Below are 26,527 nucleotides of genomic sequence, written 5' to 3' on the forward strand. Positions count from 1 at the left end.
GAACCTGCTGCCTTGGGTGATGGGGGAGAGGGGGTTTGTTTAGGGGTCAGAAGCAGTGCATTTGCAGGTGGTTGTGCCTCTATTTCTCCTCCCCCAAAGAAGGCTGTTACCCATCAGAGATCTTGCTGGAGGAGAGGGGGCAGTGGGTACTGCCATAGCTGTTCTGTCAGCTTGGCTGACAGGGGGGTGGTCCCATGGGCCTCTGTGGCCAGCTCCGCAGGACCCCTCCTGACCCTAACCCCCTTTCTGTGGCTGAACCTCTGCTCCCAACAGCCTCTCCTGCTTCTTGGTTTCTTTTTTCTTTCTTTCCTTTTTGGAGGGGAATGGAGTCTTGCTGTGTTGCCCAGGCTGGAGGGCAGTGACGCGATCTCAGATCACTGCAGCCTCCACCTCCCGAGGTCAAGCAATTCTGCTCAGCCTCCCGAGTAGCTGAGATTAGAGGCGCTGGCTACCACACCTGGCTAATTTTTGTATTTTTAGTAGAGACAGCATTTCATTATATTGGCAAGGTTAGTCTCGAACTCCTGACCTCAAGTGATCTGCCCGCCTCAGCCTCCCAAAGTGCTGTGATTACAGGTGTGAGCCATCACGCCCAGCCCCTGCTTCTTGGTTTCTGACAGGCAGAAGGCCTCCCCATGTTGACACCCCAGATTGGAAGGGGCCCAAAAAGTTTGCACGGTGGAGCTAAAATTCCTCTCCACGCCCCATGGCAGGCTTTGGAGTATCTCACTGCCAATTGCTTAGCCCCTTGGAGGGTGGCCGTGGGTCTAATGGCATTCATTGACAGCTGTGCAAGTGATGTGTACGTGGGCCTCCCGCCGTGGGAGCACCAGGCAGGAGGCCAATCGTCACCCATCTGTGGGAGAGAGGCAGTCACATGTACTGGCCAAGGCTGTCCTGGGCCCAAGCGAGCTGCATTTTATGAAGGGGGAAAGGGACATTGGGTCCTAGCTGCCATTTTAATTTGAAAATTGGGGACCTCTGTGTAAAAAGGGGCCTTTGGGGCCAGCTTTCTTACCACTGGTAAGTGGGGCCCACAGGACAAGGGACAGGCTGGCCATGTTGGTTGCCTAGGCAGTAGAAGGCACTCTTGACCCTGCCTGCAGCACAGAGGGGCTCAGGTTAGGACTGACACTGCCCTCCCATTGCCTGGTATGCTCTGCGCACACCACACCAGGTCCTCCCGTCTCTCCCACTCACCCTGGGACTGTTTTCGCCGTTCTAGCAAGTGCACAGACCAAAGGCACGCAGGTCAAAGAAGCATGCAGGCCAGCCCCGCCTAATTAGAGCAGACAGACTTCCCAGTCCAGACGTGTGAGTGACTGGCCAGGCGCACCCAGACACCCGCCCAGCTGGTGTCACTCTGTCTGTCCTTGCGTAATCCCCTGCCTGCCTCTGTCTGTCCCTGTCAGCCCTCCTGGTTCTCTCAAGAGTGCCCAGACTCTCTTTTTGGCTGCGAATTCCCGGGTGTTGTCATTAACCCACGTTTGCCTCAGAACAACTTGTGTTGGTTTGCACCATAAGGAGAACACGCACAACATCCACTGCCCCGCATGCGGCTGCCAGCGTGGCCTCTGTGCTCACCGGCCTCGGGGGTGAGGGGTGGTGACTCCCCATCCCCCCACCACCTCTTGGTTGTAAGAAAGTGGCCTTTGTGGCTGGCTGATCCACATATCACGCCTGTTTGCGGCATGCCAGACTGTACAGCAAGGCCCTGTCATGCAGCCAGCCTGCCTTTATTCCCTTTATGGAAACCACTCCACTAGGGGCAGGAGGACAAGGACTGTCCTTGGCTGAGCAGGGGGTGGCCCGTGACATTGGAGGAAAGCCCTGATTCCCCTGTGGTGCCTCCGCCCCCTGCATGGCAGGCCAGCCCCCAGGAGGAGTGAGGGCTGGGAGGGGTGGGGCGGGCAGCAGGCGGCACCATCTGTGGCCGTCCTTTGTGCTGGCAGTGGAGTGATCCCTCCCTCACTGCGATCCAGCGGGCCTCGTGCTTGGCGTGCAAATGAGTTTCCAGATGCCCAGTGCCCCCGCACAAGAGGCGGTACCTAGGGGCCTGGGAGAAGGATGGAGTGGGCTGGAGGCTCGTTTTTGTCTGTCCTGGCCTGCCCGAATAGGCTGCCTTTCCAGCTGCAGCACATGTGTGCTGGACACCCACATAGGGGTGTTTGTTGGTTTCTGTGCAGACACACTTGACAGAGGAGAGTGTCTCTTCTCTCATACTGTCCTCCTTTTGAGGGTGGTGGCAAGGTGACCCCACGGAGGGGGGCAGGATACATCTTTTAAGACTTAGCTCATCCACCAGGCCCCCTCCTGGAGGGAGAAACAGGGCCCCTCTTGGGGACCACAGCCCCTGCTTGCCTTCTTGGTTGGGCATCTTTGTGTACCACACAAGCTGAGCAGATGGAGCAAGCAGCTCTGGTGACTTCTCGGGGCTTTGGGCTGACGGGAACCCCGTCCAGGATCTGGGCGGCTTGGGATGGCAGCCTGCCCAGCCACTCCCGGTCACTGTGCATATGCGTGTCTTCCACCAGTGCCGGCCAAACGTGGTGGCGTACAAGAGGCCTGAGGGGTTCCTTATTGAGTCAGAGGGGCTGGGGAGCTGTGAACACCTAGGATTTTGCCTTCTGAAGACTTTCACCTCCTCCCCACCTTCTGGTCCAGCCTCAGGCTCTACCACCAGGGCTTGGGGCCAGGGGCAGGAGCACTGTCTCTGTCCCTGCCGACTCTGGCTGTGGTTACTGTGAGTAGCTTTGCCTGACTGGGCCCCCGTCTACTCATCTGTAGAATGAGGATAATAATAGCTAATGATGTCCTAGATGGTCAAGAAAAAAAAAGGATGCAGAAGCACGTTGTGCAGCATCCAGATGGGAGACCCTTGAAATGTGGAGTCGGCTTTGCACCCGGCCAAGTGGCTGAGCAGTTATGATTCAAAATATGCCTGGCCACTCTTGCCCATCGACTACTTCCATAACGCTCAGGTCACTCCCAGCAGGAGTAGGACATCAGCTGAGGTGTGGCCACCCTTTGTCCAGCATTCCACAGACCCAGCAGGCCCCCGTCCGTCCCTCCCTGCAGCCTGGGAGGAAGGCAGGACACGAGGCATTATTCCTTTTTACCTCTAAGTAAACTGAGGCCCAGAGAGTCTGTGGGCTCCTGGAGTCAAACAGCAAGATGGTGACTGAGCGCAGCCAGTTCCCCCAGCCCTCAGCGTCCTCATGTACTTCAGGAGGACAGGCCAGCTGAGACACGCTGGACAGCCCAGGCTGAGACACGCTGGCCTGGGAGGCGCTTTTGGCTCCTGTGGCCACATGGGGACAGTGAACAGTGAAAGAAAATGGAAGTTTTCCCCAGTCCCCAGTTCATGTGGGGCTCTCTCATCCCGGATGTGGATGGCTGCTCTGTGCTCCTGCCTTGGGCACCCCTGGCTGCCTCCTGCTTGGCCCCCCACCACCCTGGCCACCCTCTGCTCTGGACATCCTTTGTCTTCCTAGGCGTTTGTGCCCAGCAGAGCAGGGACCAACCGTGGGTGTGACCAGAAGGTGTGTGCTAGGGGGCCAGTTTCTGGGCAGGAGTTTCAGGGACAGCCCTGCAGACACTCCTAGGTTGTCAGCAGATTCCAAGATTTTGTTCAAACCTTGTGATGTTTGAGCCCACCCATGGGGAGAAGCCACGCTTTGCCTCTGATCGAAGTGTGAGGGAGTGAGCTTCCCTGAGGGATCTGGGGTGGGGCAGCTGCTAAGCTTGCCCTGACTCAAGGTCTGTGTCAGGCCCCCTCACTCCTCCAGTTTCCACTTGGCACCATCTCTGCCACCCTTCCCATCATCCTGACTCTCCCCCTCTTTGCTGCCACGGACCACTACTTCCCGCATGCGGGCCATTCTGACCCCCTCTTCATAACAGAAACTTTTGTATCCTCCTTCAAGGGTGTCAGTCCCATCTTACAGTTGAGAATACTGAGGCCTCCCAAGAGGGCTGAGTAAGTCTTCTGGTGTCACACGAATCTGGGAGCAAAGCCAGCATGGATAGCACCCAGTCTGGGGAGGGGTGGGGAGGGGTCTTGGTGTGGCAGAGCGTAATGAACAAGCACCCACTGACTGTCCTGTCATTCCTGCAGCCTTGTTGTCCTCCTGGTGTGAAGAGCTCGGCCGCCTGCTGCTGCTCCGACATCAGAAGAGCCGCCAGAGCGATCCCCCTGGGAAACTCCCCATGCAGCCCCCCCTCAGCTCCATGAGCTCCATGAAACCCACTCTGTCGCACAGGTAAGTGGGTGGGTGCCATGGGGGCAGGCGCTGAGCAGACACCCCTCTGGTCTCAGATCTCCTTGGACATGTCCCTGGGGTGGGGGCCTCTGTGCAACCATGAGGATGTTGCATTTTCTAAGGTGCAGTTGTTTTTTTACATCTTCATGGGTGAGCCCTGTTTCTCCCTCTCAAACAGGTTGAAAGCACTGAGTTTGTCACTTTGGTGGAGGCTGTTTTTCTTCAGGTTCTAGGCTTCTGGCAGAACGTTAGAAATTCTGAGCTCAGCACCTTCCCTCTTTCTTGACCAGGGTATTGGGCAAACCCAGAGAAACCAGGGGCTGACAGGGATCTCAGGAAGGCCACGGGGCTGGTGGTTCCAGCCAAGATGGGGACAGAGCCAGCCCAGGCCGGCTACCCTGGAGCCAAGTAAGACTGGGCTGGATCCACCAGAAGCCCAGGGTCACAGGCAGGCATGGGCTTGCTGGAGGCCGACAGCACTGAGGGATTGTCCAGTCCACCTGTGCCAGCCTCAGAAGGAGCACGTGGCCAGGACTGGCAATTCCCCCAGTTAATTATCTTTTGAGTCCCTTGCTGAGCTGGGGATGCTCTCTCTGAGCGCTCTGCAGGCTGACCCTGCAACAACAGGGCCTGTCATGCTGTCTGCTCTCCCCTGTGTGTGTCTCCGCTAATGATCAGGAGGGGCATTTGCAGTCAGAGCTCAGCTCTCATTATCCAGCCTGACTGAGGGACCCGCAGCCCAGAGCACACTGCAGGCAGACCTGGGTCGCACCATCGAGGCGCTGCTGGGAACTCGGGTGTCAGCCACGCTTTATAAATCGAATTAGAGGCTTGTTGACTTTCTGAGCTGGAAAGGACCTTAGTGCTCATCATGTCCAGTGCCCTCCCTGGGCCTGATTGCCCCTGACATGTGGTTGCCTGCCTTGGTCATAAGCCCTTTGTACCATCGCAAGCCCGCCACCACCCAAGGGCACTGCCTCCTCAGATCCTGGGTCTGGCTGCTGAGCAGCTCCAAGCCTCTCTTCTGTAGCAGTGTTCCTTAGTGCATTTACACAGGGTAATTTTTCTTTTTATTATTATTTATTATTATTATTATTATTTTAATTCTTTTTTTTTTAATTTTTAGTATTTATTGATCATTCTTGGGTGTTTCTCAGAGAGGGGGATTTGGCAGGGTCATAGGACAATAGTGGAGGGAAGGTCAGCAGATAATCATGTGAACAAAGGTCTCTGGTTTTCCTAGGCAGAGGGTCCTGCCGCCTTCCCCAGTGTTTGTGTCCCTGAGTACATGAGATTAGGGAGTGGTGATGACTCTTAATGAGCATGCTGCCTTCAAGCATCTGTTTAACAAAGCACATCTTGCACCGCCCTTAATCCATTTAACCCTTAGTGGTCACAGCACAGGTTTCAGAGAGCACGGGGTTGGGGGTAAGGTTATAGATTAACAGCATCCTGAGGCAGAAGAATTTTTCTTAGTACAGAACAAAATGGAGTCTCCTATATCTACTTCTTTCTACACAGACACAGTAACAATCTGATCTCTCTTTCTTTTCCCCACATTTCTCCCTTTTCTATTTGACAAAACCACCATCGTCATCATGGCCCGTTCTCAATGAGCGGTTGGGTACACCTCCCAGATGGGGTGGCGGCAGGGCAGAGGGGCTCACTTCCCAGATGGGGCGGCCGGGCAGAGGCGCCCCCCACCTCCCAGATGGGGCGGCTGGCTGGGCGGGGGCTGCCCCCCACCTCCAGGACGGGGCGGCTGCCAGGGGGAGGGGCTCCTCACTTCCCGGACGGGGCGGCTTTTGGGCGGAGGGGCTCCTCACTTCTCAGATTGGGCGGCTGGTCAGAGACGCTCCTCACCTCCCAGACGGGGTGGCGGCGGGGCAGAGACACTCCTCAGTTCCCAGACGGGGTCGCGGCCGGGCAGAGGTGCTGTTCACATCTCAGACGGGGCAGTGGGGCAGAGGCGCCCCCCACATCCCAGACGATGGGCGGCTGGGCAGAGACGCTCCTCACTTCCTAGACGGCATGTCGGCCGGGAAGAGGCGCTCCTCACTTCCCAGACTGGGCGGCCGGGCAGAGGGGCTCCTCACATCCCAGACGATGGGCGGCCAGGCAGAGACGCTCCTCACTTCCTAGACGGTGGCACTTTGGGAGGCCAAGGCAGGCGGCTGGGAGATGGAGGTTGTAGCGAGCCGAGATCACGCCACTGCACTCCAGCCTGGGCAACATTGAGCGCTGAGTGAGCGAGACTCCGTCTGCAATCCGGCACCTCGGGAGGCTGAGGCTGGCAGATCACTCACGGTCAGGAGCTGGAGACCAGCCTGGCCAACACGGCGAAACCCCGTCTCCACCAAAAAATACGAAAACCAGTCAGGCGTGGTGGCGCGCGCCTGCAATCCCAGGCACTCAGCAGGCTGAGGCAGGAGAATCAGGCAGGGAGGTTGCAGTGAGCCGAGATGGCGGCAGTACAGTCCAGCCTCAGCTAGGCATCAGAGGGAGACCGTGCAAAGGGGAGAGGGGGAGGAGGAGGGAGATGGGTATTATTATTATTATTATTATTTTTTAGACAAGATCTGGTTCTGTCACCCAGGCTGTAGTACAGTGGCGCAATCTCGGCTCACTGCAACCTCTGCCCCTGGGCTCAAGTGATCCTCCCACCTCAGCCTTCCAAGTAGCTGGGACCACAGGCATTCACCACCACCCATGGCTAATTTTTTGTATTTTTAGTAGAGATGGCGTTGCCCAGGCTGGTCTCGAACTCCTAAGCTCAAGCAATCCGCCTGCCTCAGCCTCCCAAAGTACTGGGATTATAGGCATGAACCACCCTGCCGGCCTATTATTATTTTTAAAAAACAGGGTCTCACCCTGTTGGACAAGCTGGAATGCAGTGGCACTATCATAGCTCACTGCAGCCTCGACCTCCTTGGCTCAAGCGATTCTCCCACCTCAGTATCCTGAGTAGCTGGAAGCATAGCCATGCACCACTACACCTGGCTATTTCTTTATAGTTTTGTGGAGACAGGGTCTCGCTATGTTGCCCAGGCTGGTTTCGAACTCCTGGGCTCAAACAATCCTACCACCTTGGCCTCCCAACGTGCTGGGATTACAGGCATGCACCACTACACCTGTCTGACACAGGGGTAATTTTTCTTGGTGCAGGACTTTGCAGGGCATTTGGCATCTTGGTCCCTACCCGCTCTGTTCTTTTTTTTTTTTTTTTTAAATGCCTACGCTTGGTTAATCCCACCCCATTCTTCTGATGACTGCCCTCTTCCCCTAAGCATTATCACAATAAAAGTACCCTCCCATATTTGAGGGGAGTCTCACCTTTGGTTAAGGACCGCTGCTCTAAAAAGACAAAACCTGCCTCCACCTCCCTCTGTGTACCCTTTGCTAAAAGCCACAGTTTGTCTTCATCTGAACCAAGCCACTGAGCACAGGCTGCAGCTGCATTTGACTTAAGCAGCATACCTTGCAGTTGCCCTCGGGAAGCTTTACCTTATTAATTCTAACTCAGCCATCCATCCCTCCAGAATCATCCTCCTCTCATCATCCCATGTATCATGACCTTCCCAAGCTTCTCTCCTCCAAGTTATTTTAGTAAAGTTGTTGCTTATGGTGGGCCAGAGCCCTGCAGCTCCCCACTAGGGACCAGCCTCAGACCTGCTTGACCGTGATTGTTCAGGTCACAGAGTGCCACAAATCTGGATCTCGGCCAGCCCTTTGCCAGCTGAGTTGAGCTAAGGCATGAGGTTGTTCGGTCCCGGGGTTAAACAGAGATGAGGTATTTCTGTGCTCGAGGAGCAGCCTCGAGCTAGTTGGGGAAATAAGACTCATTGGGGCCACATTGGAATCTGGCAGAGCAGGGCAGGGCTAGGGTTCATTGATAGGCAGACTGGGCTTTGGGGTTCAGATGGAGGAAGATGGACAGGGCTGACTGTCAGGAGGCTGCCCAGAGGATGGGAGTCTTGAACTTGAAGGACTTGGGCTGGGAGGGGTAGTTGCATTCTATGAATTCAAGCTGGCTTTCCCAAGAAATGTTATGGGCCGAAGAGCCACTGGCCAGCACCCAGTGCCCTGCTGCCTCCATCACCATGGCCTCAGCTCTCTGTAAGTCCAGCAGAATGACCTAGAATGCAAAGCCAGTGGTCCGAGAGCTTGAAGACCAGGCTGGCACTTACTCTTTGGGCCATAAGTGGTCTGTCAGAGAAAGGAAAGCTGTGTGGGCTGGAAGACTCGCTGAGTACTGGTGGCTAACCAGTCGGTTCCGTGGAGCGAGGCTTCCTCGTGGGAGCACAGGGAGGTGGAGGGCCTGCTAGACAACATCCCACACTTTGAATGGCAGAACTGGAGGGAAAACTGGGCCCAGAGTAGGAAAGTGAATTGCCCCAGAACACACAGCCAGTAAAGGGCAGAGGAAGATATTAAACAGCGCACAGGGCTCTGCTATTTAGCTGGTCCTTCAGGGTCAACGAGGTGGTATCTCGTTGTTAACCCGATTTGGAGGGTCTTTTTAGAAGAGGGTCATCTGTTCTGATCCACAGCTCACCTTTTTCCCATTTTATAGCCCGTTTTCCTTCTCCAAGCCCCAGGCTATTCTGAAGACACGTTGTGGTTAGGCAATTGAAAGTCTCTCCTTGCAACCTTTAGGAATTTCACAAAGGATAAATCCCTCATTTCCAGGGAAACTGCAACGGGGTCCGACACCTCGTAAGTCCTCAATGCAATTTCCCAAACAAGACGGAAAGAAAATGGAAAAGAAAGCTGAGCGCTTTCACAATTAGCAAACTGTTTTAGTCCGTCATCCTCCATAATTTTATTGAATGGCTTGGAGGCAGGAAGCTCTTTTTGCCTTTTCATTAAGGCGACATTGAGCTGGAGGTGAGCTTGGGTGTGCTGGGACAGTTGAGATTTGATGCCCGCAGGTATCTGGCTGTTTGAAGGCTCTGGGTCTTTGTCTGAAGGCTCTGAGGACAAACAAATGGGAGAGGATGAGAGAGCCTGGACACTTGCAGCCCCGCCCTGCCCCGAGGGACGGCAGACGCCTGGAGGGTCCCTGGTGACTGTCATATTTGGAGAGCTCGGGTGTCACAATCATGTCTGCTGCAGGCTGCAGAGCTTTGGCACTGCGGCATGAGGCTGTGAGTCAGGGCCTGAGTTCTTCCACACAAATGCTGTGCCTCCCAGCAAGACCCTTGACCTCTTGGCCTCGTGGTTCCCTGCTGATGGGGGACATGGTGCCGCATGAGCAGGATGTCAGGAAAGGGTCAGGCTGCCATAGCCCCGCAGCTATATCTGGGGGTAAGGGTGGTGACGAGGAATACTAATTATCCTCAGTTTGTGGACGTCTGTAGGCTCACTCCCTGTTTTGTCCTCATCACTGGCTGCAGTGGGGCTGCCGTCTATGCTCACAGATACCCAGGATACTATACAAGAGAAGGTGGCCAGAGAGGCCTGGCAAGGTCCAGGACCAATGCCTGGGCAAGTAGGGCACCTTCCAAGTCCCTGCAGTGACCTGGACTTGAAGCCAGTGAAGTCTTTCAACCTCCTTCTTCCAGATTTTTAATGAGTGGTTTAAAAAGCCATTTGTGATTAGCACATTGTCCTTATGCAGATCAGTGTTGCGAAGGTAATTAAAGGCCTAATAAATCTTGTTTATGCTGTTAATTTGATTACAGTCAAAACTCGCTAGGGCTGGGGAAGCCTCCAAGATTGAGAGGTGCCATCCTCCTTCTTATAGGTGCGGGATTTATGAACCCCAACGGAGAGGCTTCTGGGCGGGGGGACCCCTGGCATCCCCTGAGTATAGCAGGTAGGGGAACAGGCCCTGGAGGCAGGCTGCTGGGCCTTGAGTTTCAGCTGGGCCATATTCTAGCTGGGTAACTGGCCAGTTACTTACCCTCCTTGTGCCTCGGTTTCCTCATCTGTAGAAGGGGGGTAACAACAGTGGCAGGAGTGGTGTGCTTGTCGCCAAGCCTGGCACACTGGGAGCCCATGGACCAGTCATTATTCCCCTGATCCTCAGCCAGGTGCCATCAAATTCTTAAGTGCTTATTCATGGCCAAACAAGAAAGAAGGGGGCAATCAAAACCAGCCACATCACACCATCTCCACAGCTGTCATTTTTAGCTCATTTTTGCATAGCTTCACCAAAGCTCAGTTTATGTTAGGCCTTTGTTGCCCCAAGAACATTTTAAAAACAAAAAAAGAAGGAAAGGGGAGAATTGAAAGACCCATAAATCCCTGCACCATCAGTTCCAGATGGCCAAGATGCAAAGGATTTTTTCCTTTCCTCCTTCCTACTGAAAAATTTTTAACACCCTCTAATATGCAGTTAGCTGCACAAGTTCCTCTCTAAGTTTCACCGCAGGGAGGGAAGGAAGTAGGCCCCAGTAATTGTGATGATGGAGAACACTGTTAATGGTTCCCCTAAATTAAACAGGGTGGGAGCTTCAGCTCCTCACTGGCTTGGCATTTCATTAGCAGTAACACTACAGCCTTGCACGGAGACGGGACCAGTATGGCTGGATCAGGGAAATTAATTAGGGTCTGACAATACCCTTAATGGGAATTGGTTATTTCTCCCAAATAAAGCAGCTATTACAAGTGCAAGGGAAGAAATAACTCAGCCCTCCCCCCGCGTTCCTTTCATGAATGTGTGTGTAGATGCTGCCATAGCGGGTGCACAGGAGCCAGGAATCATCACTGCCTTATCCCAGGCCTTGCTCATTTTCTCACATTCAGCAAAACCTCGATCAGTGCCCATGGAGCTGGCACAGACATGTAAACTGTCTACTGTGACTGCAGTGCAGAGAGCTCTCTATAAAATACGTGAAAAAAGTGCTGAGGGAACACAGGAAAGTGTCCTTGGTTCTGCTTAGGAGAGTCCTTAAAGGGAGTATGCAGGCTGGGCTTTGAAGTATGGATAGAAGTTTGCTGGCTGGTGAAGGGAAGGCAGAAGAAAAATGAAGAAAGTCTCAGAGGCTTGAGAAGCACATTTTTTCTAGTTGACAGGTAGGAATGAAAACGGCTCCTCCCATTGGTAGCATATTTGAAAAATTCCTAGGCCACTTTCATTGTATCCTGAAGTAAACAGGGGTAGCTATATATGGCTGGTTGGAGGACTGGAGAGAAAGGTGTAAGTACAGTTGAGCAGGGTCTTTCTACCAGGTTCTGTGCTAAACTTTATGTTTTTCTCATGTTTCTTAGGAAAGTGTTAGTCCCACTTTACAGATGAGAAAGTTGAAGCTGACTGAAAGTAACATGTCCAAGGCCACAGAAAGCTTCAGTGGCAGAGCCAGGGTTTGACCCGAAAGACTGTAACTCCAGAGCCCACATAGGGAACCTCTCTCCTGCTGGGCTTCCCTCTGTCGGTTGAATATTAACCTCAAAAAGGGGTCCCTGAATCTTTGCCAACACGGCCAGTCCAAGCTAAAGCAGACGATTTAGTGTATAAAGAAATTCTTTCCTGGAAGACTATTTGGGTTTTCTCTGCAGCTGGGCTTTGAGGCCCATCTTTACATTTCCCCTGTCCCTTCATGCTAGGCGACTTCCCCAAGAACCCCCAGGAAGATGCAGCCCTTCTTGGAATTCTTGTGGCTTCTAGGCGGCCTCTGCAGTGTGCTCCCTTGCCTCGTGGCCATCTCTGGAGAGGGAGCGTTGCCTTGCTGGATCCTAAGTTCCTAAGACAGTGGTGAGCCTGATACGGTCTGGTGACCCAGCGGCCTTGCCCTTGACTGGCTCTGCTACCTCTGTGAGCCCCAGCTTCTAAGATGGGCATCCGTTGGGCCTACTTAATGGGGCACTGAATGAGTTCTTAGGTGAAGGCCACTTCACAAAATTCCTTGCATCTAGAAGTCACTCAGTAAATCAGAACAACAGTAACAGCGGCAGCCAGCAGTTTCAGGGTGTCCAAGGTGTGCGGGACTCTGGGCCTCATACATGTTAGGCACTTACACTTAACCCTCACGGCAGCCTTCGAAGGGAGGGGCTGAATCAGCCCCATTTCACAGATGAGGTTGCTGAGGCATACAGAGAGTGAGCAGTGGTTTCATTGCTTCCCTCTGTGTCCTTCTCTCACTTCCTGGGCCCCAGTGGCCACGTGGCCACAGACACACTGTGTAGGTGGTCGGTCATCAGGCTTAACGAAATGGACATATTCATTTTCAGCATCACTCCAAGGGTGAGTGCAGAGAGGTGGTTTCTCCCTGGCACATTTTTTTGTTTAGCAAAGGTTTCCTGAGCCCTATTGGTGTGTGAAGACATCATGCTTGGCTCAGGGAGCCCAAGAAATCAGTGACAGCTCCTGAGGCAGAAGGGAGAAGGCAGAGGGTTCTCACTCTTGCCAGGAATGCGAAGAGCCAGTGGAGTTCAGTACCTTGTGCAAGGGCTCCCCGGAGGAGGTGGCCTTTGGAAGAGCCTGGAAAGGATGAACGGCATTTTCAAGGTGGGATGGAACTTGCCAGCCTGAGAAGAGGCACAGAGGCCCCTGTATTAGGGAGCAGTTGGCAAATGGAACCGTTGCTGCTGACATTGCAGATGGCTTCTGGCCTTGGTGCTTCTGTGGGTGGAGCAGGATTGTTGGGGCAGTTTTGGCTGGACAGGACTGTGGCTGGGAGCAGCTTATGGTGTGATACTGGGCAGGCCATGTTGGATTAGGGTTGTACAGAGTGGGACAGAATTATTAAAAAATGCCAAGCACCTGTGACCAGGTGAAGCACGTCTGCAGGTTAAACTGTGCTTGTCGGAGAGAAGAAGGGCTCTCAGGCACCCTCCAGACCCTCCTCCCATCCCAGCCAGGCCATGCCTTTCTGGTAGCAGCCCAGGGGTCTGGTTGGTCCTTCATCCTTGGGCACAGGGACCAGGCATTCCCCCGGTGGTGGTATCTTGAGTCTAGGCAGTGGCGTCACATCAGCAGGGCTGCTGGGGGGGCCTGCGGGGGCGAGAGCCTTCTCTGCGACAGCAGGAGCCCATCTCCCCCAGAATGAGATGAGTCACGGTCCTGTCGGTGCGGCTGCCACTTCTGCTTCTGCAGCAGGTGCGTGTGGAGGCAAGCTAGTCCTGAGACCGCCCCACACGCTGTGCCTGTCTCTTCCCCAGTGCACGGGCAGCATGCCAGCAGGGCCTCGCGTGTGTGCACGGACGTGTCCTCCATATGCCTGCGTGCATCTTTGCTCTGGGGCGGCAAACCTTCCATCCAGGCAGTGGGATGGCCAGTTTGGGAACGTTGGTTAGCTTTGCTTCTCACCAAGTTTGGGGCAGAGGGGACAAAACAGGAAGGAGCTGGTTTCCGCCCACAAGGCTCACCCACGGAGCTGCAGGGCAGTTGGGAGCTTGTTCGTGGGCCTGTGTAGCGTCCTGGGCTGAGGTGATGAGGCAGCAGTTGCCCACTCCCTGGCCACAGGCAGGGCCCTGCTGGCCCCTGGGGCCTCCCATGGGGGTTCATTTCCTGAGCCTGGCCAGGCATGTTCTCAAAGGATGGGAACTTCGGTCTCAAGGCCATCAGCCTGGAGGGTTGGTGGGAACTTGTGGGGCAGAAGTTCTGGAGCGAGAAGCCACTCAGGCTTGGGTTTTGTTCAGTTGTAGGGGACCCCCTCTGGTCATCCAGCACACCTAGGACATGGGCCTTGAGGACAGCAGGTGTCCAGGGGATCTCCTCTTTGTTTTGTAAAAGCGTGACCTGTAGAGCCTCCCTGTGAGACTCTGGTGTGCCAGTCTGGAACCAGGTGGTGCGCCGGGTCCCCAGTGACCTCCCTGGGAGACAGAGGCTGTTCCAGCCCAGCCTTCCTGAGGAGCAGGCTCATGGCTACTTTCCTGTGTTTCTCTGCACTGTCCACTCCCTCTGGGCTCCCAGTCTCCAATCCGCCACCTGGATGGAGAGCAGAGTCTGTCACTGTCTGTCACCTTTGGCCCAAGCATCTGGATCTTCAACGAGCCACTACCCATCATTGTGCCTGGCCAACTGAGTGCCCTGAGTATAGCTCCTCTACTCCAAATGCGAGTCCTGCAGTTTCCCCAGAAATCACGAGCAGCGCTCAGTTGGGAAAGCCCTTTGACTGCATTCTCCTCTTTGAGCCACATCAGATTTAGGCTGCTGAACCTGTGTTCAAACCTATTTGACTGAGATCCACGATAAATACACATATGACACCTTGACCCAAGGTGCACATGTATTTGTGTATAAAACCAAGACAGAAGCTCAAGGACTAATATTCATCTTTATTGTGTGCTCACACTCCATCACTTTCTAGTTGATGCTTTTTTCTCCCCTGCTGGTTGGATGTCATCACCTGCTGTAACCCACAGTTGGAAAACACAGAGTAGAGTGGAGGTATCATCTGATGCCCATTTTACAGATGAGGAGATTGAGTGCAGAAACTTGCACCAGGGTCCTAAGCACAAAAGTCTCTGCCGTCACAGAGCTGTTCTAGAGGCAGACAGACAATAATCAAATAAATATATAATTAGGACAGTGGTGGAGTGCTATGAAAAAAATTCCAGTGCCAGGGTGAGGGGGCAGGCAGTGTCGGGTAGGAGCTGCTTTTTTATACGAGGAGGGCGGGGGAGGCCCGTCCAGCGATCTCAGACAGGAAGAAAGCGTGGGGCTGGCCAGGCTGAGAAATCTAGGGGAGAGGGTATCCAGGCAGGGGAGGGGCAAGTATGAGCAGACAGTGGTGTGGTCCTGCCCTCCAGGCTGGTCGCCTCTGCAGGAGCCCGTCAGACTTGACCAGCATTGCCAAGAGCTCAGCCGGGCAAGGCACAGAGCACAAGACTTGGCTGCCCTGATCTCCGCTGCCTGCGGGTCATGCAGCCCTCTGCCTCCCTCTGGGAAGTCCTCACCTCTGGGCTGGGCTCCTTGCATCCCCAGAGGTGCCTCCCCTGCATCCCCAGAGGTGCCTCCCCAGCACCTCCATCCCCAGTTGCCCTGGCTGCTAGGGTTGGACTGGCCACTCAGCTAGGGTACAAGTCTCCCAGGTGTGACTGAGAACCTTTGCCATTTGCTGTCTCCTGTGACTAAGACAGACACAAGCCAGAGAGAGGCATGAGGCTCTTTCCTGTTGCCCGACCCTTCTCCCAATTTCCCTCCCCCAACACACATACGCACACACACACACACATACACACACACACACCCTGTGCCCTGGGTAGAGGCAGTGGCACAGCTGTGGGCGCTTTGCTTTTCTGCTCTTCCTGGTTCCATATCTAGAATTTTGTGACTTGGTGAGGGAGTGGTGCCAGAGAGCCAGTGACGGCTCTCGTGGGAGAGGCAGCTTCATCCCCAGCCTCCTGGGGGCTGGCACCCTGGCAGGTCTTCATGCCCTGCCCCTTCGCTGGGATCTGCTGGCCTCACTCTTGTGCACCCCAGAAGTCGGTAGGAAGCATCACTGGACACTCACTGTAGACCTAAGCACAAGAGGTGGGGCTGAAGGCTAACTCCTTGCTTCTGATACGTGAGAGCTCCTTGGGGAGATGTCCACAAACGTGGTGGGTACTGCTGGACCTGGTGAGGGGAGCAGGGGAAATATGGTCCGGGTTGGTAGAGAGGAGGCAGTTGTTTAGGGGCAGGGGCAGCTCCACGAGAGGACAGAGCCAAAGCGGGGTGAGGGAATGGTGGGGTCCGCCAGAGGAGTAAGTCATTCTTAAGTGTGAGTTTGGACTCTGCCTTATAAATGCTGGAAGCCACCAAAGGTCTTTGATTGTGCCAGGCATCTTAGGTGTTTGAGGGAGATTAGCTCAGGGGAAATGTACACGAGAGATCGGGGTGGGGGCAGGAGAGGGTGTGCAGCAGGTAGGCCTGTACCCACATTGCTGGGGGTTGGGAAGGAAGGGTGCTGGAAGAAAGCCTGCATTCCCATGGCCCAGGCAGCCAGGCTGCTGTGAAGGGCTGGGAGGTAGAGGGCTGGCACCCTCAGACTCGGACCCTTCCAGCCTGCACTGAGAAGGGACCAAGCAGTTCCAAGGGTAAGGTGGTTTGGGGGAGCCCAAGCTCTTCCTAAAGGGCGACGTGGAGTCAGAGCCCGGGTGAAGGAGGAGCTCAGATTGGGCCTCAGGTCACACCGCTTCATCAGTTGCATGACCTGTGGACTCGGGGATACAGGGAGACACACAGCCATGGAAGTAGCTCTCTGCAGTGATCGGGGGAAAGGTGGCCACTTCTGAACAGCCTGTCACCATGCAGGGCACACTGTTGTGCACTGGGCACTGAGACAGGCCTGGGGGGTCCAGTACTCGGATGGGGGTTACCTTGGACTGACTGGGAGCTGCGGTCACTTGGTGGGGTGATGGGCATGGCCTGTCTTGAGTCTGTGCCTGCCAGGCCCTGAAGATCTCCCTCTGTCTCTCTCTGCAGTGATGGGTCGTTCCCCTATGACTCTGTCCCTTGGCAGCAGAACACCAACCAGCCTCCCGGCTCCCTTTCCGTGGTCACCACGGTTTGGGGAGTAACCAACACATCCCAGAGCCAGGTAAGAGCCTATACTGCCCTCAGCCACAGCTCTTTCTAGGTGGGAGTGTCCCTTGACCCCTGGAGCCATACCAGCCCTCTTCACCCTCACAGGCCCTGCCCTGCTGGAAAGACCAGCTTCCAGGGCACACCCAGCTGTGGACACGTCTCCACCCCTGGCAGGCTCTGCACCTGCCTCAGGAGGGCAGCCTCTATGGACTGTCCCCATCCTAAGGCCTTTCTGGAGGAATGGCATTCATCTGACAGACAGCAAGGGGTTCTTCCCTAGCCCATTTGCTCTGGTAAACAGGAGAACTTCCTCGGTGTTACTGGCTTCAAGGCTCCAAGGTCTGAGGTCTCTGACCCTGGATGTATGGCCTGAGTTGGATTTCATCAAAATATTGTGCCTTGGACTTCTGACAACTCCCTATTCCCCATTGCCCTGGTCAAACCCACCTCCCTCTCATTCCTTCCTCTTTCTTCCACTCCTCCTCTGCCCAGTCAGGGAGTCTCCCACCTGTCTGACCTCTGCCAGCCTTTTCTGTGGCTACATGGAAGGCTCAGGGCTGCTTGTCACCCTGGAGGGAGCCACTGGGCTGACCGGTTGTCGCCTGCTCCTGCTGCCCTCCAGAGCTAGCAGGGTGGGTTCCTCTTGGCCCTCACAGAGCAGCAGCCAGGGGCCTTGGGGCCCCTGTGTGACGAGATGCTGGCATCCAGGCTCGTTTGTGGGGCAGTAGGCTTCATGGCCAGGGCTCTCCCCACAGGCATCTGGTACAAGAGCAGCCTCTTCTCCCTTCACTGGGCTGCCCAGCCCCTGGGGACCGCTTGAGCTGGCTTTGTGGGGCTTGGTCATACCCTCAGCTTGTTCCATCACAAGGCTGACGTTCTCATCCCCCACGCCACCTGCCACCCAGGCCCGCTCCTTATCACCGGTACACTCAGAATAATTCATCCGCCCTCCATTTTTTTCCTCCTCCCTGTTGTCCTGCCTCCACTTTGTTCTTTCTCCCTTTCCCCTCTTCATTTATCCCTCTTCCTCTCCACACTACCTCGGGTAGCACCTTAGGTGACAACCACTTCTCTGCCCACAGGTCCTTGGGAACCCTATGGCCAATGCCAACAACCCCATGAATCCAGGCGGCAACCCCATGGCGTCGGGCATGACCACCAGCAACCCAGGCCTCAACTCCCCACAGTTTGCGGGGCAGCAGCAGCAGTTCTCAGCCAAGGCTGGCCCCGCTCAGCCCTACATCCAGCAGAGCATGTATGGCCGGCCCAACTACCCCGGCAGCGGGGGCTTTGGGGCCAGGTGAGCAGGGCTGACCTGTGGCAGAAGCCATGGACGCCGCCCCTCTCCTTCCTTCCAGTGGGGAGGGACCCACTTAAATCCCAGCTCCATGCTTTCTGCCCTGAGAAGTTATCCTCTGTTGTTACATGAGTTGAAGGGGTTCAGTCATCCCTGGCTCCCAGGGCTGGCCTGCAGATAAGGCGCTGCAGCAGTTGGCCTGTGTTCTGACAGTCGTCAGGCTCGTAGAAATAGAGAGGTGACATTCTTAACTCCTCAAAACCTCAAAACAACCCTTCTCTAAATTTTGTCTTTAGTAAATAGGAAAATATTGAGAAAATCTGGATTGGGAAAGTCGAAGAGCAGGTATAGATGGGGTCCAGTTGCCCAAAGACAGTGAAGCAGTCTGGGAATATCTGCTCTGCCTTGCTGATTGGTGAAAGCAGAACTATGCAGAGACTGCGAGGCCCTTGGCTCGGAAGAAAAGGGCAGGGACTCCCAGGATATGGAGCTCTGGGGAGTGGTGTGAGGCGAGCAGAGGTGCCCATTCTCCTCTTTCCACCCCGCCCTGCCTAAGACCCCCACCTTGGCCTCAGCCCTCACCAGCCCTGGCTGGGTTTCTGGCCTGGGGTTGGCACAGCTGCATGAGCTGGTGGTTAAACACAGGGATCAGAAACACCTGCAGCCGCAGCCGCAGCTCCGCCATCAATGCTGCAGGGCCTTGGGCAAGTTGCTCAGGTTCTCTGAGACTCAGTGTCCTTCAGAAGATGGGCTCACCAGGGCCCCGACAGCATGCAGTGAGGGTGCAGGCACCCCCAAGGGCTCCAGGAGCACAGCAGCCTGGTCATTGCCAAGTGGCACAAATGAATGGCTGCCAATCCCAAGAGGCCCCGTCCCCTCTAGGTTCTGGGTACAGCTCCATCCTCTCCCTTCCAGCCCACAGCTTGCCCTCAGTTCCCCTCAGATGCAGGCAGTACCTAACTCTTCCACCCTTCTACCCCTGCAGTTACCCTGGGGGTCCTAACGCCCCTGCAGGCATGGGCATCCCTCCGCACACCAGGCCGCCTGCTGACTTCACTCAGCCCGCGGCAGCCGCTGCAGCAGCGGCAGTGGCGGCAGCAGCAGCCACAGCTACAGCCACAGCCACGGCCACTGTGGCAGCCCTGCAGGAGACACAGAACAAGGATATAAACCAGTATGGACCGGTAAGGGTTCCCACTAATCCTGGTCCAGCCTTGCCTAGCCAGCCAGGCAGACAGCCCTGGGAAACCAGAGTTGGGATGTCAGTGCTTATGGGGCCATGTGTGCTGTGAGAGCTGACTGCATTAGGGTGCATTTGGGCTTTCATGGAAGCATGTGGAGGTCTGCGTGTTTAGAATGGCGCGTGTCTGGAATGCGGCGTGTCAGTGTGCTTGGGTGTGGTGGGGTGTATGGGTGCTGGTGTTTGTTCTGTGTGTTGGTGGCTCGTGTACAACTGCATATGGGGAAAAGGTTCTACATGGCTCTCTGGGCCCCCAACTCACCAAAGAGTGGGCTCAATGTCTAAAAATAGTCTTGTGACCGGTCTGTCTCCTGGATTGCCTCTGAGACCAGTGCCCTCCCAGTCACCCTATCTGTGGGTCTGCGCAGGCCCCAGTGCTGCTCCCTGACCTTCTGAAGGATGGGTTAGGGGATGAGGAGAGGGGGAGCCCCCATAGGAATGCAGAACAGGAGGCGAGGAGGTGGGAACTGCAGGGCAGAGGGGCAGAAGTGGAAGCTGGGCTGAGGCCAACTTTGTGGATGGAGGGTGTGCCTCCACTGGCCCAGGACCAAGGGCAGGGCCAGGGCTTCCAGGAAAGGGGCTGCAGTCTCACTCGGGCTCCTGCCTCCACCCTCGTCTACCTCCACCCTCCCATACCCCTCCCTGTCCCTGCACACTTTCCTGGTTTTCTGCCTGCCTCCCTCCCTGGAAATGCTGCCTGTGCATTGGAGTGACCACCTCACCCCACCCCACCCCATCCCCTAACACCCCTGAGCTGCATCTCTCCTGTGCGGCTGCAGAGGGCAGCAGTGAGCCTGGGTGGATCCTGCTCCCCTGGGGCCTGGTTGGTCACCAGTCACTGCCGCACAGGACGGTGCCCCCTCCCCACTCCTCCACCTCCCCAACCCTTCCCTCCCTGCACTTTCAATGCATGTGGCATTTTATTCTTTTTTTTTTTTCTTCTCCCGTTGAAGGTCTGTTCCTCTTTCCAGATGGGTCCCACCCAGGCGTATAACAGCCAATTCATGAACCAGCCCGGGCCGCGGGGGCCTGCCTCCATGGGGGGCAGCATGAACCCCGCGAGCATGGCGGCTGGCATGACGCCCTCGGGGATGAGCGGCCCTCCCATGGGCATGAACCAGCCCCGGCCGCCCGGCATCAGCCCCTTTGGCACACACGGGCAGCGGATGCCCCAGCAGACCTACCCGGGCCCCCGGCCCCAGTCCCTTCCTATTCAGAACATAAAGAGGCCATACCCTGGAGAGGTGAGTGCAGCAGTGGGAGCCTGGGAGGTGGGAACTGGGACAGCTGGGCTTGAAGACATGGGCCGTGGGTGCGGCTTTGGAAGGGGTGTGGCTTGGACTCCAGCACACTTGGACAAAGAGGCAGGGGCTTAGGGGTCAGGTGCTACTGGGTTTGAGACCTGGTTCTGCTGTTTCCCAACTGAAAGACCTCGAGCCAGTCACCCTGCCTCCTAGGGCTGCTTGAGGGACTTGAGGAGGTGTCCGTGAAGTGCTTGGCCCTGGGCTGGCATGTGCCGCCACTCAGCAAGCAGCAGTTCCTCTTACTGTAGTGACTCTTGTCTTGGCTCAGCCACTAACTGGGTGACCTGGGTTTAGTTCCTCCTGCCCACATGAGAGCTTCCCCAACTCCTCTCCAAGAAAGAGAGCTAAGACAAAATGCTTCCAGTCTATAAGGGCTGACCCATCCGGGAAGTGACTGGAAGGCAGGCAGCGTGTTTCCAGTCTATAAGGATTGACCTGTTGGGGAAGTGACTGGAAGGCAGAGAGCATGTTTCCAGTCTATAAGGACTGACCCGTTGGGGAAGTGACTGGAAGGCAGGCAGCTGTTTCCAGTCTATAAGGACTGACCCGTCAGGGAAGTGACTGGAAGGCAGACAGCGTGTTTCTTAGCTCTTGTTTCCATTCACACTTGGTCACTGTATAGGAAGTGGCACTGCCTCTTGGGCTGCACAGCCAGCTCAGCCAAGGTGTTGGGGAAGATTTGGGGAAGTAAAACCCACACCTCCTGCCCTCTGGGAAGTGAGGTTTCAGCAGGAAAGAAAAGTTTTGAGCAGAGACTCACCAGGGAATGAAGCATAGCAGACTGCACAGAACTCAATATGAGTCAGAGAAGGCAGGCTTCCTGGAGCAGGTGTCACAAGCGAATCCTCAGAAAACGATGCTGGCAGCAGCTGGCCCATCTGGGTACCCAGGTAAGGATTTAGTTTACCTGCAGAAGACGTAGGGACGTGGCTCTGCAGATGCCCCTCGTGAAGCCCTGGTTGCTCCCTACGACCAAGCCCCTTTTTGAGCAGGGTGTGCCCAGCTCTCTGCCTGCCTCCCTCCCAGCCTGCATGCCCACTCTCAGAGCAGTTTTCTCCTCCTAGCTCCTCTCAGCACTGTGGCCTTCACCTTGGGCTCACAGCGGCTTTAGATTCCAAAGACCTTAAGTTCCTTGAAGATCTGCACATTTCCCCTCAGTATCCACCTTAGGATGGGCTGGGAGGCTTGGCAACAAGTGGAGGTATCCTGAGTTCAGGAGGGGAGAGAGAGAGAGGGGGTCAGGGGCTTCCTCATGCATCCAAGAAGCTGGATCAAGCCCCAACCCTCCACCTGGTGGACACTAGTTCAGGGAGGGGCCAGAGAAGGACCATTGGCTCCTGGGTCCTGAGTTTGGGGGAGCCTCAAGCTATTGGCACCTCTCCTGGCACTCAGGCCCCATGCAGTTTCTAGGCCTTTTCTCAGCCACCCTGTGCTCAAAATCCCAGTGTCCCACTGGCTGTGCTGGGGGTGCATCTGTTAGCCCACGCCAAAGGAGGCAATCTGGGATGAGGCTTCAGCAGAATTCCTGGTCATTGGTGTCACCCCTGCACCTGCACCTGTGCCATGCTTATGGCTCTTGCCTGCCTAAAGAGAGCACACCAAAGGCTCTCCATATTTTTACTAAATTAATCATCCTTTTCATAGAGTGCTGCTGCTACCCAGCTACAGCACTGGGTGGTCACAGCCTATGCGGCCTGATCCTGTCTGGAAGACTGGCCTTCCTTCCCCTTGCCATGGCTTGCTCATACAATATTTGAATTGTTGGAACCTTAGGACAGGGGTTGGGTCATCTGGTCCCACAGAGGACTCTCTTCTCTAGCTTGGTGGGCAGGTAGGCACCAGCTACGTCTTCTATACCTCCTGTGGTGGGTGCCTCACTGTCACCCAGAGCAGCCACCATGTTGCAACAATGTGAGTTGTAGATTCTTCCACACTGACACTCTCTGACATTTATCCCCAAGTCCATCATTCGTTTGTTGAGCAAGTATTAAGGGTATTTTCCCAGGCACTGGGGCACAGCCACCAACAGGACCTCTGGGCAAGAGAGACACTCAGATGGGGAAGAAGAAACCACTGACTCACAGGATGTCATGTGGCCGTGAGGGTCACCTGATTTTCCAGACAGGGAAGGTGGCTGGAGGGTGGTGCTCTCTCCTCTTCTCTAAATTGTCTCTCCCGGGAGAAGTTGTCTTGTTCCTTCACCAACCTGGCTCTCCCACCTCCTGCACAGGTGGCAGGTTGTTGATGGTCCAGAACTGAACACTAGGTGTGTGTTCTGCTCTGAGGGGAGTACGAGGACAATGCCACCCAAGTTCAGCCTTGGAATGCAGGGGCACAGGGGGCTCCTTTCTGGAAGTGCATCCTGTTGACTGTGTTCCTCTGTCACATTGGGGTACACATTGGGGAGCACAGCCCTAACCCAGGCGCCAGGAGAGACGCAAGGGTCGGGGGAGTTAGAATCAGGCCCCTCATAATGGTGTGAGCAAGAGGCTCTGAAAGTGTCCCTGGAGTTCAGGGGGCACATGTGCTCCAGGAAGAACGGCCTCAAGGGGAGGTGGCCTATGATCTGGACAGGCAGAACAAAATGCCCCTGGATGTCAGGACGAGAAGGGGCCCAAAGCATCATTTGGTTTTGTGGGTGGGAAACAGCAGGAGCAAATGAGGAGAGGCGGGCCCCATCCCGGTGTTCAGGTGACCTGGCTATGTGACGTTGGCAACATTGAACGTGTTTCCCCTCTCCTTTCTCTCCCACCACAGCCCAACTATGGAAACCAGCAATATGGACCAAACAGCCAGTTCCCCACCCAGCCAGGCCAGTACCCAGCCCCCAACCCCCCGAGGCCACTCACCTCCCCCAACTACCCAGGACAGAGGATGCCCAGCCAGCCAAGCTCCGGGCAGTACCCGCCCCCCACAGTCAACATGGGGCAGTATTACAAGGTGAGTCCCAGCCTTGCCACCACCCACGGGGCCCCTTCCCTGCTAACCACCTCACTCCCCTAACTCCACTGGGATCACTCAGACCCTGCGTGTGTTTGCCCCAAGGACAGCGAGGGGTGGGTGATTTCTGAACGTCCCCATATGTTCAGGGCGAAGTTCAGTGGCCAGAATGTCAGAGTGGCTTTTCTCAGTTCCTATTCTCATTGGTCTCAGATGATGGGTTTTTTTTCTCCTTTTCTTATTCACGGCACTCACAAAATAATAAAGGAAATATATTTTATTAAAAAAAACACACACCCTGTATATATTAACATTTCATTCTAAACTTTGTATGTGCAGGTGGGCACTAACATGTCATAAAATTGTTATTACAGCTGTAAGTTTGAATCTGTACCTTTTACTTAACATGACATAATAAGGATGATACTGCTACTAGAGCCCCTGGGGTTTTTACTTTTAATGGCTGCCTAATATACAGCTGAGATCACCGTATCATATTTTATTATTCCTTCTGTTAGGTATTTGGGTTGCTTCTGATTTTTCACTTTAGAAATAACACTATGATGAGTATCTTCAGGCATATAGCCTTTCCTTTCCTTAGGGTTATTTTCTTGGGAGTAAAGAAGACACTTTACTATTTTACATTTATTTGCCAAAAAATCATGCTAATTTATTATGGCCATCCACCAAACAGGTTTACCGTTTTTGCTCCAACTTCAGCATACTAGGTGTTGCTATTTTTGTAACTTCTGCTAAATTAATAGCTAGGGACAGAGAGAGGCAAAATGCCATCCCTGAGGTGTAGCTGTCCCGCCCTGCTCACTCAATAACCCAGCAGTGGATGGGCCCCTGTAGCATCCCCATGCTCCTGGCAGATTTTACTGTCCAGAGGGAGAGCGGGCTTCTGATGGCTTTTCTGCCCCCCACTCAGTGTTGTTTATCTTGTTTTAATAGCCAGAACAGTTTAATGGACAAAATAACACGTTCTCGGGAAGCAGCTACAGTAACTACAGCCAAGGGAATGTCAACAGGGTATGTTCCAATTTAATTTACAAATTCTAAGCCACAGGGAGTTGTTGCCTCTAAAGGTTCTCACTATTCCTGCTCCAGCCTCTCTGGACGTTCAAAGGGGCCCATGGGTGGGGGTGCACTCCCTGGTCCCCTGTCCTGGGGACAGAGATGCTCAGGACTGAGAATCCACGGCTCCAGGTGGGGTGAGCCCCAGGGTAAAGTGTCAGCCTGGCTAGTCTTGAAAACAAGGAGAGGGAGAGGGGCTCCTGGGGAACCTGGGCCCCAGATTCTGCAGGCCCCGACTCCACCTGGGGACCCTGATGGGGTAGGCATAGAGGGTGTGGCCTTGAGTCGTGATGTGGGAAGCCCAACTGCTCGGGTGACAGGAGGCCTGGGCTTCATTCCCACTGTCCTGTCCTCCAAGGGTTGTGCTGAGCAAGTCCCCAACCCTGAGCCTCTGTGTCCCCGTTTATCACAGGGATGGGTAAGGGTCTCCACAGGCACCTGACACAGGAGCTCAGTGGTGAGACCCAGATGAAGGGTGGGGAGGCCCTTCCCAGGGCTGTCTTCTGAGCAGGACAGAGATCTGCGAGAGAGAAGCGTTTCCCTGGAGGAGGCTCTCCTCCCGAGGGGCATGGCCCCAGGCCCCTGGGATGAGTGTGGTGTATGTCCATTGCATGGCCCCTTCTGTCTCCGTAATCCCATAACCTGTGTGTGTCTTCTCTTTCCCTCCAGCCTCCCAGGCCGGTTCCTGTGGCAAATTACCCCCACTCGCCTGTTCCAGGGAACCCCACACCCCCCATGACCCCTGGGAGCAGCATCCCTCCATACCTGTCCCCCAGCCAAGACGTCAAACCACCCTTCCCGCCTGACATCAAGCCAAATATGAGCGCTCTGCCACCACCCCCAGGTGAGGGCCCTCCCTCCCTCTGTTGGGCAGCTCCACTTGGGCCCCCCAGTGGGCCGGGAGCAGGGGGCTTCACAGTCAGGCTGCCTGGGGAGTGGGCATCAGAAGGGGCAGAGAGTTGAGAGCAGGTGAGATACCCAGGGGCACACTCAAGGCGGGGTAGGCAGCTCACAGACAGCCTTTCTTACTGCTGCCTGGGCGCCTGGAGCCTGGGAGGAAAATCTATACGCAGCCGTGGAAGGATGCAAGGAGGCGGGTGGAAGAAGAGGGGATGAGTAGCTGGGGTGGGGCCGTGTAGAATCAAAGAAGCCATGACTCACTGGTGTGCCCTTGGACTGGCTATGTCTCTGGCCCTGTTTACACACCCCTGCCTTCCTCTGAGCATGCAGCCCAGGGTGAGCAAGTCCCACCTACAGCCCCAGAACCCATGGCAGCTGAGGCTTGTGGCTCACCCACCTCCTCTCCTCGCCCCAGCCAACCACAATGACGAGCTGCGGCTCACATTCCCCGTGCGGGATGGCGTGGTGCTGGAGCCCTTCCGCCTGGAGCACAACCTGGCTGTCAGCAACCATGTGTTCCACCTGCGGCCCACGGTCCACCAGACGCTGATGTGGAGGTGCGTGTCAGGGCAGGGGCGCCAGCCCAGGCGGGATGAAGGAGGTCCCCTGGGATGGCTTCCTTGGGCCCGAGTGGGGCCCTGGGCAGATGGTAGCAGCATCTTCTGACACCTTCACGTGTTCAGCATCATTGACTGGGCCGTGTCCTGCGGTTGTCATGGGAAGTCTGCAGGTGCACAGGTAGATGAGCAGTCAAGGTGTCATGGCCCAAGGGCAGGGAGCAGCTGTCAGTCACCCCAGAGGAAAAGGTGGCTGGCTCAGACCTAGGCTGGGAAGCTGTGTATCCCATCTGAGACCGTGAGCTGACAAGAGGGAACGCAGTCAAGAATTCGAGTGTGACTCATGTGGCCAGAGCCAGGAATGCAGAGATGAGGCTGGTGCAAGGGCCAGGCCTGGGTCAGGCAGGCCCCATCTATTGCAAGGGGCTGACCATTGGGCAGGGCTGCTGCTCAGACACTTAGGCACGTGCTGGAACACAAGGTCCGGAGGTTC

The 26,527-nt window shown here is 55.4% G+C and overlaps 1 protein-coding gene across 14 annotated transcripts in view; it reads left to right on the plus strand.

Moving 5' to 3' along the window:
- The window catches only part of ZMIZ1 (zinc finger MIZ-type containing 1), a 248,043-nt gene that overhangs the window by 204,513 nt on the left and 17,003 nt on the right, over positions 1 to 26,527 (plus strand). For 10 of the 14 annotated variants that reach the window (XM_016918726.4, XM_016918724.4, XM_016918730.4 and 7 more), the window contains 9 exons: positions 4,118 to 4,262; positions 16,618 to 16,732; positions 17,802 to 18,019; positions 19,002 to 19,200; positions 20,210 to 20,500; positions 23,318 to 23,500; positions 24,455 to 24,532; positions 25,247 to 25,421; positions 25,893 to 26,034. In XM_016918726.4, the coding sequence (XP_016774215.1) occupies positions 4,118 to 4,262; positions 16,618 to 16,732; positions 17,802 to 18,019; positions 19,002 to 19,200; positions 20,210 to 20,500; positions 23,318 to 23,500; positions 24,455 to 24,532; positions 25,247 to 25,421; positions 25,893 to 26,034 (1,546 nt within the window). The remainder of the gene's footprint in view (positions 1 to 4,117; positions 4,263 to 16,617; positions 16,733 to 17,801; positions 18,020 to 19,001; positions 19,201 to 20,209; positions 20,501 to 23,317; positions 23,501 to 24,454; positions 24,533 to 25,246; positions 25,422 to 25,892; positions 26,035 to 26,527) is intronic. The other 4 variants (XM_016918729.3, XM_063781914.1, XM_063781915.1 and 1 more) reach the window with 1 other exon arrangement.

This window comes from Pan troglodytes, chromosome 8, assembly GCF_028858775.2.
Source record: "Pan troglodytes isolate AG18354 chromosome 8, NHGRI_mPanTro3-v2.0_pri, whole genome shotgun sequence".
Taxonomy (NCBI): domain Eukaryota; kingdom Metazoa; phylum Chordata; class Mammalia; order Primates; family Hominidae; genus Pan; species Pan troglodytes.